This window comes from Aricia agestis, chromosome 19 (genome assembly GCF_905147365.1).
Source record: "Aricia agestis chromosome 19, ilAriAges1.1, whole genome shotgun sequence".
Lineage (NCBI taxonomy): Eukaryota > Metazoa > Arthropoda > Insecta > Lepidoptera > Lycaenidae > Aricia > Aricia agestis.
Window position 1 is genome coordinate 4,549,277 of NC_056424.1, and position 15,329 is coordinate 4,564,605.

The 15,329-nt window shown below is 34.0% G+C and overlaps 3 protein-coding genes across 8 annotated transcripts in view; 2 read left to right on the forward strand and 1 right to left on the reverse strand.

The window, feature by feature from the left end:
• Window positions 1-354: 354 nt before the first annotated feature.
• Window positions 355-1,676, reverse strand: LOC121736670. The gene is made up of 3 exons (XM_042128007.1): window positions 1,579-1,676; window positions 1,167-1,336; window positions 355-867 (listed from the first exon to the last, which is right to left on the reverse strand). Exons 1-3 carry the CDS (start codon window positions 1,635-1,637, stop codon window positions 416-418), a joined length of 681 nt encoding a protein of 226 aa, XP_041983941.1. The 5' UTR covers window positions 1,638-1,676; the 3' UTR covers window positions 355-415.
• Window positions 1,677-1,692: 16 nt separating this feature from the next.
• On the forward strand, window positions 1,693-3,602 carry LOC121736669. Of its 3 annotated transcripts, none has more exons than XM_042128006.1 (3): window positions 1,693-1,714; window positions 2,217-2,288; window positions 2,384-3,602. In XM_042128006.1, the coding sequence occupies exons 2-3, from the start codon at window positions 2,246-2,248 to the stop codon at window positions 3,574-3,576; spliced, it is 1,236 nt and encodes a 411-aa protein (XP_041983940.1). In that variant the 5' UTR covers window positions 1,693-1,714; window positions 2,217-2,245; the 3' UTR covers window positions 3,577-3,602. The 3 variants fall into 3 exon arrangements, with proteins under 3 accessions (XP_041983940.1, XP_041983938.1, XP_041983939.1); XM_042128004.1 differs by lacking the exon at window positions 1,693-1,714 and adding an exon at window positions 1,761-1,801; XM_042128005.1 differs by lacking the exon at window positions 1,693-1,714 and adding an exon at window positions 1,870-1,888.
• Window positions 3,603-5,918: 2,316 nt separating this feature from the next.
• Window positions 5,919-15,329, forward strand: part of LOC121736310 (catenin alpha) — a 107,005-nt gene continuing 97,594 nt past the window's right edge. For all 4 annotated transcript variants that reach the window (XM_042127400.1, XM_042127402.1, XM_042127399.1 and 1 more), the window contains exons 1-6: window positions 5,919-6,073; window positions 6,851-7,021; window positions 7,732-7,878; window positions 8,508-8,674; window positions 9,653-9,862; window positions 14,970-15,096. In XM_042127400.1, coding sequence (XP_041983334.1) covers window positions 6,853-7,021; window positions 7,732-7,878; window positions 8,508-8,674; window positions 9,653-9,862; window positions 14,970-15,096 — 820 coding nt within the window. In that variant the 5' untranslated portion in view covers window positions 5,919-6,073; window positions 6,851-6,852. The remainder of the gene's footprint in view (window positions 6,074-6,850; window positions 7,022-7,731; window positions 7,879-8,507; window positions 8,675-9,652; window positions 9,863-14,969; window positions 15,097-15,329) is intronic.

Genomic DNA, 15,329 nt, shown 5'->3' on the forward strand with positions numbered 1-15,329 from the left:
TCCGCGAATCTCTTTGTTGATACTCCAAAGGAACGGAAATAGCTCGCATGACTTCGCGATTAGAACCTTGCGCGGGAAAATTGTGAACATTGAATTCTAAATTCAAAACAACTTTGCCGCAGGGAGCTACAACGAAACCTCTTACTTTAAGCCGTTCGACATATTATAGAACCACAAGGGAATTGATTCATAGCAAAACAACTACAACTAATATGTAGGTCCGCTATTCTGATTATGATCAATATCCGTGATAGTATTACAATGAAGAAACATTTCAGCTACAGCCTACACTTTTATAACGTTTATGTGCGATAAAAGAGGTAAGTAAGTAATCCTTCAAATAACAAATTCAAATTCCTTTTATGTATCCAGAAATAATTATTGGTCATATTGTATACTTTAAGGTTCTAAAATACTATAGTACCCTGTTTTGTTTCTGCTTGTAAAACTCTAACAATCTCTTTATCTTGGACTTTTTCTTCTTCGCTTCTTTTTTCTCAGTCCAATATATCCACGGATCTCGCGTGGGCTTAGGAGTAGTTGTTGTCATTTTGTACAGATTTTTGCGTACATATTTTCGAATGTAATACTTGCTTTTCCTCATCGGGACCCGCTTTGTCGTAGTTACGATTTTCCTCGAGACACCTCTCTTCTTTCCCAGTTTTTCGTCGATCTTTTGATTTTTTTTCTTCCTTATCTTGTATTTTATCATTTTCTTCTTAATATGGTCCCGTAGTCGTTTACTCTTGAGGTATACGGAGTGCAAATCCGGTATCGTTGGTTTGGGTGTGGTTCTTGACACGGTGATATGTTGAACAATTTTTGTGACGATGACATCCAGAAGAGTTCGCCGTCTGCGAGCAGCATCTGGGAATAAGCCAGTGCTGATTGAACCTAATATTATAGTTTTTTTAAGTTTTGGGCTACAAGCTCTTTCCTAAAAAATGATTAGTTCTGAATATTATGAGGATGAGCGTGCGCGTGGTTAATCAGCCTTTTAAAGTTAGTATTTTTTTTTACTTTTTTTACAATTGTTCCAAAAAAAAAAACCTTTGTCACAATTTACGTACTATTTTACTTACTTGTGTTGCACGTTATTTACTTTTGTTACAAGGACTCTTTTTCTGTTTTAGAATACATCATTAATAATAATTACAATTAATTACCTTTAATCACACTTAAAGTAATTTTAGATGATTCATTTGCATTTGCTAAGATCAACTCTGTTGACGGAATATCTGCTAAACTTGATCTTTCAGTCTTTGGAGTGAATATTGCTTCTGTCTTTGCTGTTGTTTCGGAATTAAATACTAATTCATCAATTCCATTACTTGCACTGGAAGCAGGCAAATTATTTAGAAAAGTAATATTTGCTGTCGATGAAACGAACAGATTTACTTTTGACAATATTTTATTATCTCGTCCTCTTTACTCTTACAAATTTTTTTAATCTTAATTAATTTTTTTTGTAAGAGTAAAGAGGACGAGATAATAAAATATTGTCAAAAGTAAATCTGTTCGTCGTTACTTATAACTAATATAACATTAATAATTTTTCCGTGTTAGAATAGTACCTACTAAAAAGTGCCGAGTATTATTTTTACGTTGTAAAATATTATCATTAACCAGCAAAACATTTCATGTTACGTTACGACTTACGAGTTACGACTATAAAGTTGATAATATTATTACTATTACTGTTAGTAGTTCGTTTGTAAGTTTGTCCAAGTTCATGAAAAACAAAGATTTATTTTCTAAATCCTTAGTTTAATACTATTTTTAACTCCTGATGAAAAGAGAGGTGTGTTATAAGTTTGAAGTGTCCATCCGTCTGTCTGTCTGTCTCTGGCCTGTCTGTCTGTTTCCCTCTCGCTCTCGCTCTTCTTCGGTGAACCAATTTTTATTTTGTTTTTTTACCTTGGTTATCGTTAAGTAGATAATATTATATACTTAGGTATAAAAATTCCTGTTCAGAAAAGTTACATAAAAGTAATTATTAAGTATAACATTTCTGAACACGAAAAGCTTGATGTTTTCGTAAATGGTATTTAACAATCGAAAATTGGTGGCTGTAGTTTTACTATAGCCACCAATTTTCTATTTTTAGAAAGCTAATATTTTTTATCACCTACTCTTCTAGTAATAGCTACTGGTAGTGGTAAAGTAGGTATTGAGTACTATCCTTGACTTCAACAGTAACATATTTTTATTGACAGTGTGAACTATTGAAGGCAATAAAACAGAAATGGTTGCATTTCTATTAATGCTGGCATTTTTTACGAACTTAAGTGAGTTTTTTTTTTCAGAAACAAGATTTTATAATTATTTTTAAGCCTAACACCATCCATTTGAAATTTTAATTAACAATTGTCTATTTTTCCAGACTTTATAACTCTAGCTAGCAAAGTTAACGTATCGCTTACAGCAGAGTTACAATTTAATCAAAATGATATTGCGGAACTAGAAAAAGCACAAATGTACCTTAAGAAAATAAAACACGATATTTTACGAAAAAATCCTCGCAGGCTTAATGCGAAGCGACAAAAAAATATAAAAAATAATGAATTTAATGAAATTAATGATAACGTCGTGACAAGTGACGAAAGCAAGGCGAATATGATAGAATATCCAAATTTTAGAAATAATCCTACTTATCGAAAGAACGAAGCCCGCAAAAACAAGGTCAACATAAATGTAAAACAAGTAACTACCTACAAACAGGACAAGACAAGGCAAAATAAAAATAACATAAAACATAAAAACAACACGTCTTCTAAAACTACAGGTGACCAAGATCGTGTAACTCTATGGGATATTCACATACACGATATTCAAAGTAAACAAATAATAAGAAGAGCAAAACCACTTAAACAAAACGTGACGAAAACCACAACCTTAACGACGACGACGAAAACTACCACTGAGAAAACGGAATCTACTAAAACAAATGGCGTGCAAAAATTAAAAGATATTCACATGCATGATATACAAAGTAAACAAATAATAAGAAAAGCAAAACCACTTAAACAAAACACGACAAAAACTACAATGTTATCGACGACGACGACGAAAACTACCACTGAGAAAACGGAATCTACTAAAACAAATGGCGCGCAAAAATTAAGAGATATTCACATGCATGATATACAAAGTAAACAAGTAATAATGGGTGTGAAATCAAAGATTATTCAAAGTTCAGCCAAAACAGCTAAACACACTAGGGAACCTAGTGCTCGCAGGCACAATGTATTCACTAATCTTCTGACACAAGAAAATAAAAAAGGATCTGTAACCACAACAGAAAAACCAAAGGATGTTAATAAAATCGCGATTAATGATCATACTGATATAAAAGACGAAGAAATTGATTTCTCGGTAAAACAAGCGGCGAGTGAAAAATATAACAATTTAAATGAATACCTAAAGTATAAAGCCAGTGAAAACAACTTTGATAAAGAAGTTCTAGAGATAATTAAATCTGATCTTGGTACATTGTTTGCCATCAAATCTAATCCGACGTCGGAAAAAGCAGATTCGTTGCAAGAATTAGAAAAGGCATTTGGTTTTGATATGTAAATAATAAATATATATTTTTGATTCCACTTGCCAGTCTGGTCTGGTTCTGGCCCCGTTGTACCTACGATTTTGGATATATGTATATATATACAAGAATTGCTCGTTTAAAGATATAAGATTATTATAAATTATAACTAGCTATTTGACCGAGCTTTGCTCGGTATTCGATAAAACACGAATTAAATGACATTTTCTAATAATGATTCCTAGCTAGATCGATTTATCGCCCCCGAAACCCCCTATATACTAAATTTCATGAAAATATCGTTGGAGCCGATTCCGAGATTCCAATTATATATATATATATATATATATATATATATATATATATATATATATATATATATATATATATATATATATATACAAGAATTGCTCGTTTAAAGATATAAGATATTTAAAATTCATATTTCTTTTATATAGGTATTTAAAATTTATAATTCATATTTAAAATTCATTCAGATATTTAAAATTCATATTTCATTTCATATTTCTGTCATTTTTTAAATCATAATATTATGCTATATATATCTCAAAACAAATAGAAAATTGTAGTTGACCATGCATAAATTATGTTTACTGATGTTTACAAACTTTGTAATTTGTATGACACTGACACATGAGTCATGACTGATGCTGACATTTTTTTTTTTCTTCTTCTTTTTTAATGTATTTCATACAGTAATGCCTTTAAATAATTCTTAATAATTTAATGAAATGGAATCATAGACTTATTTATAATGGAATATGTATAATGTAATGAGATAACATTTAAATTTATTATTTTTTATAATTAATGTCATAAAATTTAAAATTATTTTGCACGCCACTTATAGGCAGAATGTTGGATCCATTTAAATAATATTGTAAGACCTTTTTGTACCACATTTATGCAATAAATCATTATCATTATCATTATCAAAAAAAATACTTACTTATATACTTACATATTTAAACCGACTTCCAAGATAAAAACAATATTCTTAAAAATTTTCTCTAAAAAGTATGAAATAATTACTTAAGTATAGAAATTTTCTTCTTAGAAATTTCTATTATTCTTCATAGAAATTGTAGAAATTCCTTGTTAGAAATTCCACTTAAGATGCTCCCCCTACGGAGATGCCGCAATTTACCGTTCTTATAATGAGTTAATATAATTTGAAAGCTACAAAATTATAATACAGCAACAATCTTCAGTATATGAACGATCCTTCCCTAGTTATTAATTTCCTATTTTTATAAGTAATGATATTAGCTTCCAAAGTAAGTAATACCAATTTATTTAAATTCAAGCATACATTCAGTATCTCACTAGTAATTTACAAATTATGGTTATTTGAAACACACGTCACACGCCAATAGATCGACAATTTCATTACTGGACGTTTGAATTTTTTTTGAACTAAGATAAGTAGAAAAAAATAGGATTTTGGCGCGATCTCGGCAACGCGGCAAATGTATGGGCAAGGTCGTTTTTTTCAGGGGATGGCCTTAACATCAACCAATTCTGTATACGACAGTATATATAATAAGTCTATGATTCTGTACTCATTTCCATTCGTTTGAAGTCGGTACCAGCCGAAATGAGCTACTTGACATAGAACTTAAGAGGATTCCACACCGCCGTTTTTCCATACAAACGCTGTCCCCTGTTTCCTCCCTGGATAATGCCGGTAGAGTCATGATTTTTTTCCTGAATATCTATGGCCGCTATTAGCATGTCCCTATGTTTTCTTTTTTTTCATAATTTAATTATTTAAAAAGATAAGAACGTCCAAAAACCCAAAAAAATGGCCAGATTTTCCTCTGTGTTCAAACACCCAGAAAACAAAACTGGCTAGAATATACAAAAAAAATAAAACATAGGAACACAGTTCAAGTCTTGCTTAAGGGCAGCTGCCCCCCCCCCCCCCTGGATCATGTTGACGTCCCTACTAAATATATTATCTAGTACTTTCGTCTATAAAAATTAAAAATAATAAAACGAATTTTTGCCATTTATTTGCAATACAATATTTTTATAACTAAAAATTATTCATTTTTTATTCTTTATAAGCACCTAGCTTATAAAAAATCTGACCCCCGTGGCCCAGAATCTGCGTAATTTGCCCCCCCCTGGCCCAGAACCTGGGTAATTTGCCCCCCCCCCCCCCCCCCCCCCCCCCCCCCCCCGCCCAGAACCTGGGTACGCCCATGGATTCGCACAGATCTATAATAAAAAATTTCTGACCGTGACATGTGCACCTTACAAGTTACAATAACTCTTGATTCTGTTATCTGTATTTCTTTACGTAGTTGACTTTACGGTTTACCAATAAAAAAAAAGATTTTGACACGCCTTGCCTTGGTCAATAGTTGATTGTGTTTTTTATCAAAATATTACTTAAATTTGCGTTAAAATTTATAATAAGTGTGTGTAATAGTGCTATTTCTGTATAAATCCGTGTCATATACCAAAGGTTCCACGAGCTTACGCCGGATTATCATATAAATCGAGGTAAAAGTTCTTTGTATTATCTGTCAATTAATATCAATTGTTTTACAATTTCTTTGTAAATATTAATTAAAGATCAATTGTGTTTCATTTGTAACGCTTTATAATAACTTACAGTCAGTCTATCCAAGTTTTGATGTATATATTATTACATAAATATTAGTACTGACATTAAAAACTTGATAAACTTTCTCACCAAACAACGAAGTGCTTATATGTGTATGATTCATAGCTTTTACCTCTACTTTGTGTAGAATATTGTGTAAATATTATATTATTTGTATTAATAATTAAGGTTCCCATCGATAATTGTATGTAATTTACTCATCCTATAATAATCACATCATTCAGCCAGTGTTAGTTTTTAGTGAATCTTATTTTATTTATTTATTTATTCTTTATGTACAATTTTCTTAAACTAGCTTAAAATATACCATACATTAATAGAGTACATAGGTGTGCTTATCTCTAGAAGAGATCTCTGCCAGCAGACCTACAAGACATTGAGAAAAATAGAGATTTGTAGATAGTACATAAAAGAATAATGAAAACTTAATAAAACTAAACATGCACTAAAATCTAATATACAAGTTGAAAGGATGACTAACATAAAGAGAATAATAATTATTGACATTAAATATTATAATTTAAAGTACATTATACTTACATATACATTAAATATTCACTAAAATATTTTAACTACATACTAATACAAAAATATACTTACTTGTTAAATAAAAACATGTGTAATTATATTTCACAATACCTTTACCTTTTTAGAAATGGCTACTATGACTGATCCCTACGGAACCACTGGGACTCTCTCCCTAAAGTGGGACCCCAAAAACCTGGAGATCCGGACCATGTCGGTGGAGCGAACCCTGGAGCCACTAGTGCTGCAAGTGACAACTCTTGTTAATAGCAAGGATAAGGCTGCTAAAAAGAAAAGACGTAAGTAACCAATGAACTTCAACATTAGGAGTGATCCACAGCACTGTTATCAGAACCTTTCGGCAACGCACCTGCAGCTCTTCTAATGTTGCGAGTATCCATGGGCGACGGTAGTTGCTTTCCATCAGGTGACCCGTTTGCTAGTTTGCCCTCTTATTTTATATATTAAAAAAAACCTACTAAAAATTAAGTTTCAATTATGTCATATTTTATCTGAGGTTTCTTCATAGGAGATTTTATTAGAATTAACTTTTAACTGGCTTATCTTAAAAGGAAACATTTAACTAATGCGGGTGTTGATAATAAACCTGCAACTGCAGTAGGGAGAAAAGAAAATTTAAAAATAATACTTAATAATAAAACCTTTATTTCAGAATTCCAAAAAATATTTATAATCCTATTTTACTTTATCCAATAAGTTAGTAATTTCTGATTCCTATGCAAGCCTCTTCCACTCATATTGTTTACTATGGCCACTCTAGTGTTAGTGCCGTATGGTAACCCCAGTGATTGGTTTAAAAATTGTCAGCCCACCTCTTTCTTGTCGTTCATAACTTGGCTACCATGTAGTAGTTCTTTCACTCCATTTCCCTACTTTCAAATACTCCTATTACTGTAGAATATTTAGGTTAGGTTAGGATAATGTGTGCGAGTGGAAGGGAGAATATGTAGGCTCTGAACTTATGTCATTTACATGTTTCCGATTACAGCTGGTAAGTCCAAGAGAGCAAGTGCACTTGTTGCTACAGTGGAGCGTGCTACGGAAATCTTCATAGAGCGTGGCCAGACCATCGCATATGAGAATCCGGAGATAACTCAGGAGATGCTCGCCGCTGTGGAGGAAGTGAGGAAGGCTGGTAAGTTTTTGAGCTCAAAACATCATGGATTGATACAAAACATTATGTAAGGAAAACATGGATCTTTTTATTAGTATGGGATCATTTAACAATTACATGATCACCGGAAGGGGGGGGGGGGAGAGTCCAAACATTTATTAAAACTAAAGATTACACTGTGATCACGTGGGGGGGAGGGGTTTAAAAACGGCCAAAAATGATTACGTAATTGTTGAACGATCATTCAACAATGTGTATTGTGATAAAAAATGTTGTAAGATGTGAGATAGTATAATAATAAATTATGTTACACACAAATTAAAATCCCGCTTGAATCGCACATTTTATCACAAGAAATCTTTTTAACTCTTTGATCGTGGAAAAACGAGACACAATAGAATTTCTTTTGTGTCTTGGTCACCATGTCTCGTCCATCCACCACCATGTATCACCACCACTCGGTATGGGGCTTGATGAATTAACACGCTTTTATTAGCTCGGGCTGTATGTATGTAACTGAATCTTTGAGCATGATTTGTACCTATCTCCAATTCGAAACAATGACAATGCAATAATTTGTAAAAATTTTTGATAAAGAAAATTATAAAAGGCGTGTTTTTTAGTTTTTTTTTAACTATTATTTGTCCCAGGTGCGGCGATGAGCGTCGCGGCGCGCGAGTTCTCGGACGAGCCGTGCGCGTCGTCGGTGCGGTCGGGCATGGTGCGGGCGGCGCGCGCGCTGCTCTCCGCCGTCACGCGCCTGCTCATCCTGGCCGACATGGTCGACGTGCACCTGCTGCTGAGCGACCTGCGCACCGTGAGTTATATTACTGTACTAGCGTCGCGGCGCGCGAGTTCTCGGACGAGCCGTGCGCATCGTCTGCGTTGTGCGGGGCTGCGTTGACGCAACGCGCCGTGTGGACTGGCTCTAAGTTTTTCGAACTCAGTTCTCAGTGATTATGTTGTTAAATTGCTAAGATTGGGTTTTTGATTTTGTGATTAGGGAATACAAGTGACAATTATTATTGTGTTTTGTGTCCACACCTACCCGCACGGGCGTATAGCTTTGATAATGATTGGGGGGGATATATATTTTAACATAAAAAAGCGGCCCAGTGCGAGTTGGACTCGCCCATGAAGGGTTCTGCAGCAGCTTAAATACCTACTCTGACATGTACCTCGCCAATGAAAATCGGTGGGTACATAATATATTGTCGATTGGACAAGTAAGATGGATAGTAAATAGGGGGGGGGGGGGGTCTGGACCCCCAGGACCCCCTCCCCCCCCTTATATACGCCCATGCCCATGCCTACCCGTGATAACACACACTAATTCTGCTGGATGAAGGCATGGACAATGTTTCTCCTACATAATATATTTACATGGAGAATTTCGTCGTTGTTCAAACAACTGCAAGCATAATAATACGTTACTGGTTATAATAACAGAACACAAATATACTATAGTAGTACTAGCTGTCCTGGCAAACGCTGTTTTGCCATTTAAAGTATTTCGCCCATATTATTTTATTGAAGTGACTAAATAAGTATGGCATCATGGCAAAGTCCCGTCCCGCGTCCGCGCTATCCTGTCGCACAAACAATGGTCGCCGTCAGTCTCCAGTTGTAATAATTTACAATCGAAATCGATTCTCAGACCTACTGAATATGCATATAAAAGGTAAAATCAGTAATGTGGTTTCGGAGGAGTACAGTGACTAACATTGTGACACGAGAATTTTATAATTATATTAGATTTAGTTTTAAGTATATAAAACATAAAAATTTATTTCAGGTCGAAAAAGACCTCGACAAGTTGAAAGCGGCATCCTCTCAATCTGAGCTGGTGGAGTCCGCTCGTCAGTTCGGCCGGTCCGCGCAGGAGTTGGCCGCGCAGGCTGCTAAGCGGCAGAAGGAGTTAAAGGAGCCCCGCATGAAGGATGAACTGGCCGCTGCGAGAGCCGTGCTGAAGAAGCACTCTACTATGCTGCTCACTGCTTCCAAGGTAAGATATACAGCTTGACTGGTGAGACATGTTCAATACTCGAGGACGTGATATTTGGCTTTTATATTAGTTGAAAAAAAAAATATAAAAAAATAATATCAATTGTTCACTGAATAAATAAAGCTTAAAGTTAAATAATTATTTACCTAACGCATGGACACCGCGCATGGGTGGTAGCGCGCGGCGCGGGGCGCATACGGCCGCGCCGGCCGCATAGTAATTTACTATAGTTTGTGCGTTCTAAGATGATATGGGTGACAGTTCTCATATTCCTTGCTACGTTTTTTTTTGAAGTACAAGAAAACAAAAAAAAATCAAAATGTAATAAATTATATTCCATCTACAAAAACAAATGTTCCCTATAATTGTAAATGAATAAAAATGAAAAGATGCTAAATGCTAACTTATTAATAAAAATTATAAATATTAACTGTGAAATAGAAGTATAAAATTATTGTTAGGCCGGCGCCAGACATGGGCTTCAAAGTTTGAGCAAACTTTGCACAAATAGGAAAATGCCAGCAATAACTTTGCACAAATAGGCAAATGTCAGTGCCACACTTGGCGGATTTGCGTATTTGATCACATGTCTGGCGCTCGCATTACGAAAACATTTGAAAAATGTCATATAATGCATGAAACGGAACTTATGTCGATAGAGATTGACTCTGTTGAATCCATAAACTTATAATATACTGTCGTATAGACCACCTGACAACCCGAAAATGCGTGACCATTTTTGATCCGTCAATGTGTGCGTGTGCTAGTGATGTATATTTTACTATCGATAGTTTAGTCGATAGAAAACATTTGTACCATCGAGGGAGTTGATTCCTATGCAATTGACAGACCAACGTTGTTTGGTCGAATATGTCAATTCAATGTTAATTGTGATCTGTCAGCTGGGTTTGACGTTACGCAACCAAACTACTTAGGTCCCCGATTTGCATAGGAATCAACTTCTCTGATAGTACATTGTCAGATGCATGAAACGAAACCTATGTCAATAGAGATTGACACTGTTGAATCGAAATCAAATCGATAAAAAGGGCGGCCATCTTAAATCGCCAGCACCACTGAAATGTCCATAGACATAATATAATGCTAAAGACCAACAAAGAGTGCGAGAGAGAAGAAAATCCTTTATGGAATTATAACAAGATGAAAAGAGAGAGGCAGTCTAATGAAAATTGTAACAACTTTTATTTGACAGGTCGTCAAAAGTCGTCAATCGTTTTTATGCCCTTTCGGTATTTGCAATTTATTATTTAAATCGTATGTTATTTTCAACAAATACTATTATATATAACAATAATAACTTGTGCTGTGAGTGATTGCAGTGTAAATCATAGGAATAATCCTGAAAAATATACATTTCACCCGTAATTAATCTTCATGTCCTAATTGCTACGATGTGTTTATTTTTGCTATATTCTGGTCTTTAGTTCTCTATTTCAAATAAAATATTGTGAATCCTTCCTTTTACTTTCATATTTTGCGTAACTAAAGGTACTATTGTTCCTATATTACACAAATTTTGAAGAAAAATTTTTCATCAAAATTTCTTACATATACGCTAGTGCTTGAATCAAATTTATCGATATGCTTATCGATATTTTACAATAACATAAATCTAAAATAAAAATCATTTACCTTTATATTTATCACCTTAAGAGGATACACCAGGGGCTACAGAAATGAAAAAAAAGCACGTGTAATATCTATAGCTGTCTCCCTTACCTCAAGCCTATACCGCAGAACGCGATAGAGACAACTGCAGAAAATCCAGAAAATCAACGATTCGTTGTCCCCTGATTCCTTCTCCAAAACTTAACCGATTTAAGTACTTTTTTCATTAAAGATTAAAAAAAGTCTTGATCTGTGTTCCTATGTTTTGCTTTTTTTGTATAATCTAGCCAAATCTGTTTTCTGGACGTTTGAACACAGTGGAAAATCTGGCCATTTTTTTGGGTTTTTGAACGTTCATATCTTATTTAATAATTAAATTATGAAAAAAAAGAAAACATAGGGACATCGTATTAGTGGCCGTAGATATTCAGGAAAAAAATTATAACTCTACTAGCATTATCCAGGGAGGAAACAGGGGACAACGTTTGTATGGAAAAAAGGGCGGTGTGGATTCCTCTTAAGCCCGGCCGCACATTATCCGAAATTTCTGATCAGAAAAATTCGGTCGCCCGGCGGAACGCACTCTGTTCATACATTTTGTTGTAGACCCATCATACTAAAAGAATTTCTGACGTGTCAAAATGTATGAGCGGGGCGGGGCGTCCGAATTTTTGTGATCAGAAATTCGGAAAATGTGCGGCGGGACTAAAAAGGACATATTATCTTATTTTAACTAATATAATATAGTATAGTATAGTATAGCTAATATAATATAACTACTATAATATAGAGTGACTCTAAAACTAGAGGAAGGTTTATATTTATATATCATAATCATTTGTTTTACAGATTCCCTCAAGATCCTCTAATAAGAGGAAAATGGCTGAAATTAATTGGGCGTGTTGGTTGGAATCCCAAGAAAAATTCAACAATATGTAGGCAAACATTTCATTGAAAATTTTTAAAGAAAAATTAGAATAAATACTATTTTGGTTAAAGGAGCTATCCCAACTTTATTTGTGCCAGTAAGTTTGACATACTGTTGCACTTGTTACTGAAGCAATTATTAAAATTATAAGCAATTATAAGCAATTAATGCTTTTTAGTTCATTTAAGATTATACTTATATGAACTAAAAAGTATTAAATAATCCTTATTCTGTACTCAATCTTCATAATTTTGAAGTCGGTACCAGTCCTAAGTATATAAGTTGCTGTTATACCTATTCTGTCAGAGAACTGGCGATTAGGTTAGCTGGTACCGATTGCAAAATAATGAAGATTGAGAACAGAATTAATACTGAGTACAGAATAAGAATTATTTAATACTTTTTAGTTCATTTAAGTATAATATTACTATTGTCATTGCCTTGGAAGTCGGTTTTAATTTTTTGTTTAAAAATAATAATTTTACTCATTTTAGCTGTCCTTAACGTTTTCTATACATACAGTTGGTGTTTTAAAAAATAAAAATCAAAATTGCTTTATTTCTGAACAAATCTAAAATAAAATATATTTTCAGAATACATGGTGCCTACCACCGGTTCGGTAACTAAGCCGACGAGAAGAACCGGCGTAAGAAACTCGCACGCCCACTTTTTACCAAAAAAAGTGAGAAAAAAAAAATCTTTTAAAACAAAATTTACAATGCTGTAACTAAAAATTAAACATAGATAGATACATAATAATTGTAAGTCATGTAGAAGTAGCCTTGCAAGCAGTCATTCAGCATTCTACTCCCAAGATGTGCCATCAATTATGAAATCATTTTGGCTTTGGCACAAAACGTTCTTTGACTACTTTTTTAAATTTATTAATCGAAAGATTTTGAACGTTTTCTGGGACCATATGTTCCCATTTGAATATCAAGGAGTCACTTCGATTTCTCATTGTTTCCATCACCAGACCACCACTTTTGTGAACATGATACCTACTCGGAACAATACAATGTACAGCAAAAGAAAAAATTTGAAAATCGGTTCATAAACGGTGGAGTAATCGTTGAACATACATAAAAATATATCCACAGGCGAACGTCTAGACTCCTCCTGTTTGGAAGTCGGTTCAAAATAATTGTAATAAAATATTATGATATTTTATAATATGTATTTAATTTAAGAATAAAATATAATATACTATGTGTGTTGTTTACTTTCAATGTAAGGACTGATTTACCAGATAGATTTTACCTGAGTAATAAATAAGTAACTTTATAATGTGTTAAGTGTAAATTATTTAAAAATCATTCCAAAAGAAAATGTGTATCTACTTTTCAATCGTCACCTTTTTTTGCCAATTAAAATTTATGATACCTATTTTGAAATACAAATCTATCAAAGTTGCATATTATTTATTTCTTATAGAAACTCAGGTAAAATAACTCTAACGGACTAAACTATCGATAGCAAAATACTATACTATCGATAGTAAAATATACATCACTAGCACACGCACACATTGACAGATCAAAAATGGTCACGCATTTTCGAGTTGTCAGGTGGTCTTTACGACAGTATATATTATGTCTATGGAAATGTCAGTACGAAATCGATAATTTCGATTGCAATTCCTTTACGAAGTGATTCGATATTTTTAAACTATCGATAAATTTTTGTTAGGTAACTTCCCTACTATTGTCAATTATAATGTGTCACGCATAACATCATAGAACCCACAAACTATAAGTGTCCATGATTAATTTATTTAAAGGAAAATTTGGTCAAAAATTAAGTACCTAATTTTATTACTTAATTGTAATGAGAATCGAGTACCGAGTATAACTCTCCTTAAGTATTGAACATGTCTCACCAGTCATGCTGTAGTTTTTAACTATTAAGTAGCTAATAACATTTTAATGGTCTCCATAGTGGATAATCTGACACAAATCACATAACCAATGCATAGATCATATTTATTGTGAGATAGATTAACAACAAGTCTGCATTGTCCTAACCAAACTTGGAAGCAATGTTTTTCTTTGGTGTGGGAATTTGGTCTACGACTGATTGGAAAGCCTTGCTCTAAACGAAAGACCATGGAGGTGTTAGATGTTTTAAGGTGGCACCAGCGGTCATTGACCTTTCTAGTCTAGGAGCTATGTGAAAAAATGTAATTCTTATACAGGCACAGAATTAAGAAAAATTTAATTCTTATAGATTCATTGAAAAGCCTGGTAACTATTAGAATATTAATCTTCAACTTTTTATAAGTTTATAGTTATACATTACTTTATTCTCGGTTCTCATCTAGTAGCAAAAAACGATATTACGATTTTTATAAATATCTAGTCGTAGTTTCTTGTCGTAGATTTATTTAATAAATAAATAAATCTACGACTAGAAACATCTGCCACTTCATTGTCGATCGCGGTTTATAGAAAACGATGAAAATATACTATGTAAAATTTTTCAGGGGTCAATGACCGCTACAGGCAGGATTTGGTGTGTTCCCTATAGATTTTATAATTATAATGTGTGTAGGTGTACGTGCGTCACCCGGAGCTGGCGGCGGCGAAGGCGAACCGCGACTTCGTCCTGCGCGCCGTGTGCTCCGCCGTCGACACCATCTCCGCCGTCGCGCAGGGCCGCCCGCTGCCCGCCGTCCCCGGTACCATCATACATGATGATCAGCGTGATGTGATGATGAGCGTAATGTGATGATGAGCGTGATGTGATGATTGGTATGATGTGATGATTAGTGTGATGTAATGTTTCATGTTCAGCGCTCTATGTACAAGGTCTATAGAGGGCCCTTACGCCCTTTCCATTTCTTGCTTAGATCACTTGATTTAAATCATATCCAAAACGATTTTTTACTTTAACGCGGCGTCACCTTAAGTT

Excerpts from the sequence above, each read along its gene's own strand:
- LOC121736669 (XM_042128006.1), top strand. The coding sequence starts at position 2,246 with ATGGTTGCATTTCTATTAATGCTGGCATTTTTTACGAACTTAA. Across the intron at positions 2,289-2,383 it reads GGCATTTTTTACGAACTTAA|ACTTTATAACTCTAGCTAGC; the intron begins GTGAGTTTTTTT and ends CTATTTTTCCAG.
- LOC121736670 (XM_042128007.1), bottom strand. The coding sequence starts at position 1,637 with ATGTTTTGCTGGTTAATGATAATATTTTACAACGTAAAAATAATACTC. Across the intron at positions 1,337-1,578 it reads ATAATACTCGGCACTTTTTA|TGCAAGTAATGGAATTGATG; the intron begins GTAGGTACTATT and ends GCCTGCTTCCAG. Across the intron at positions 868-1,166 it reads TACTTTAAGTGTGATTAAAG|ATGCTGCTCGCAGACGGCGA; the intron begins GTAATTAATTGT and ends GCTTATTCCCAG.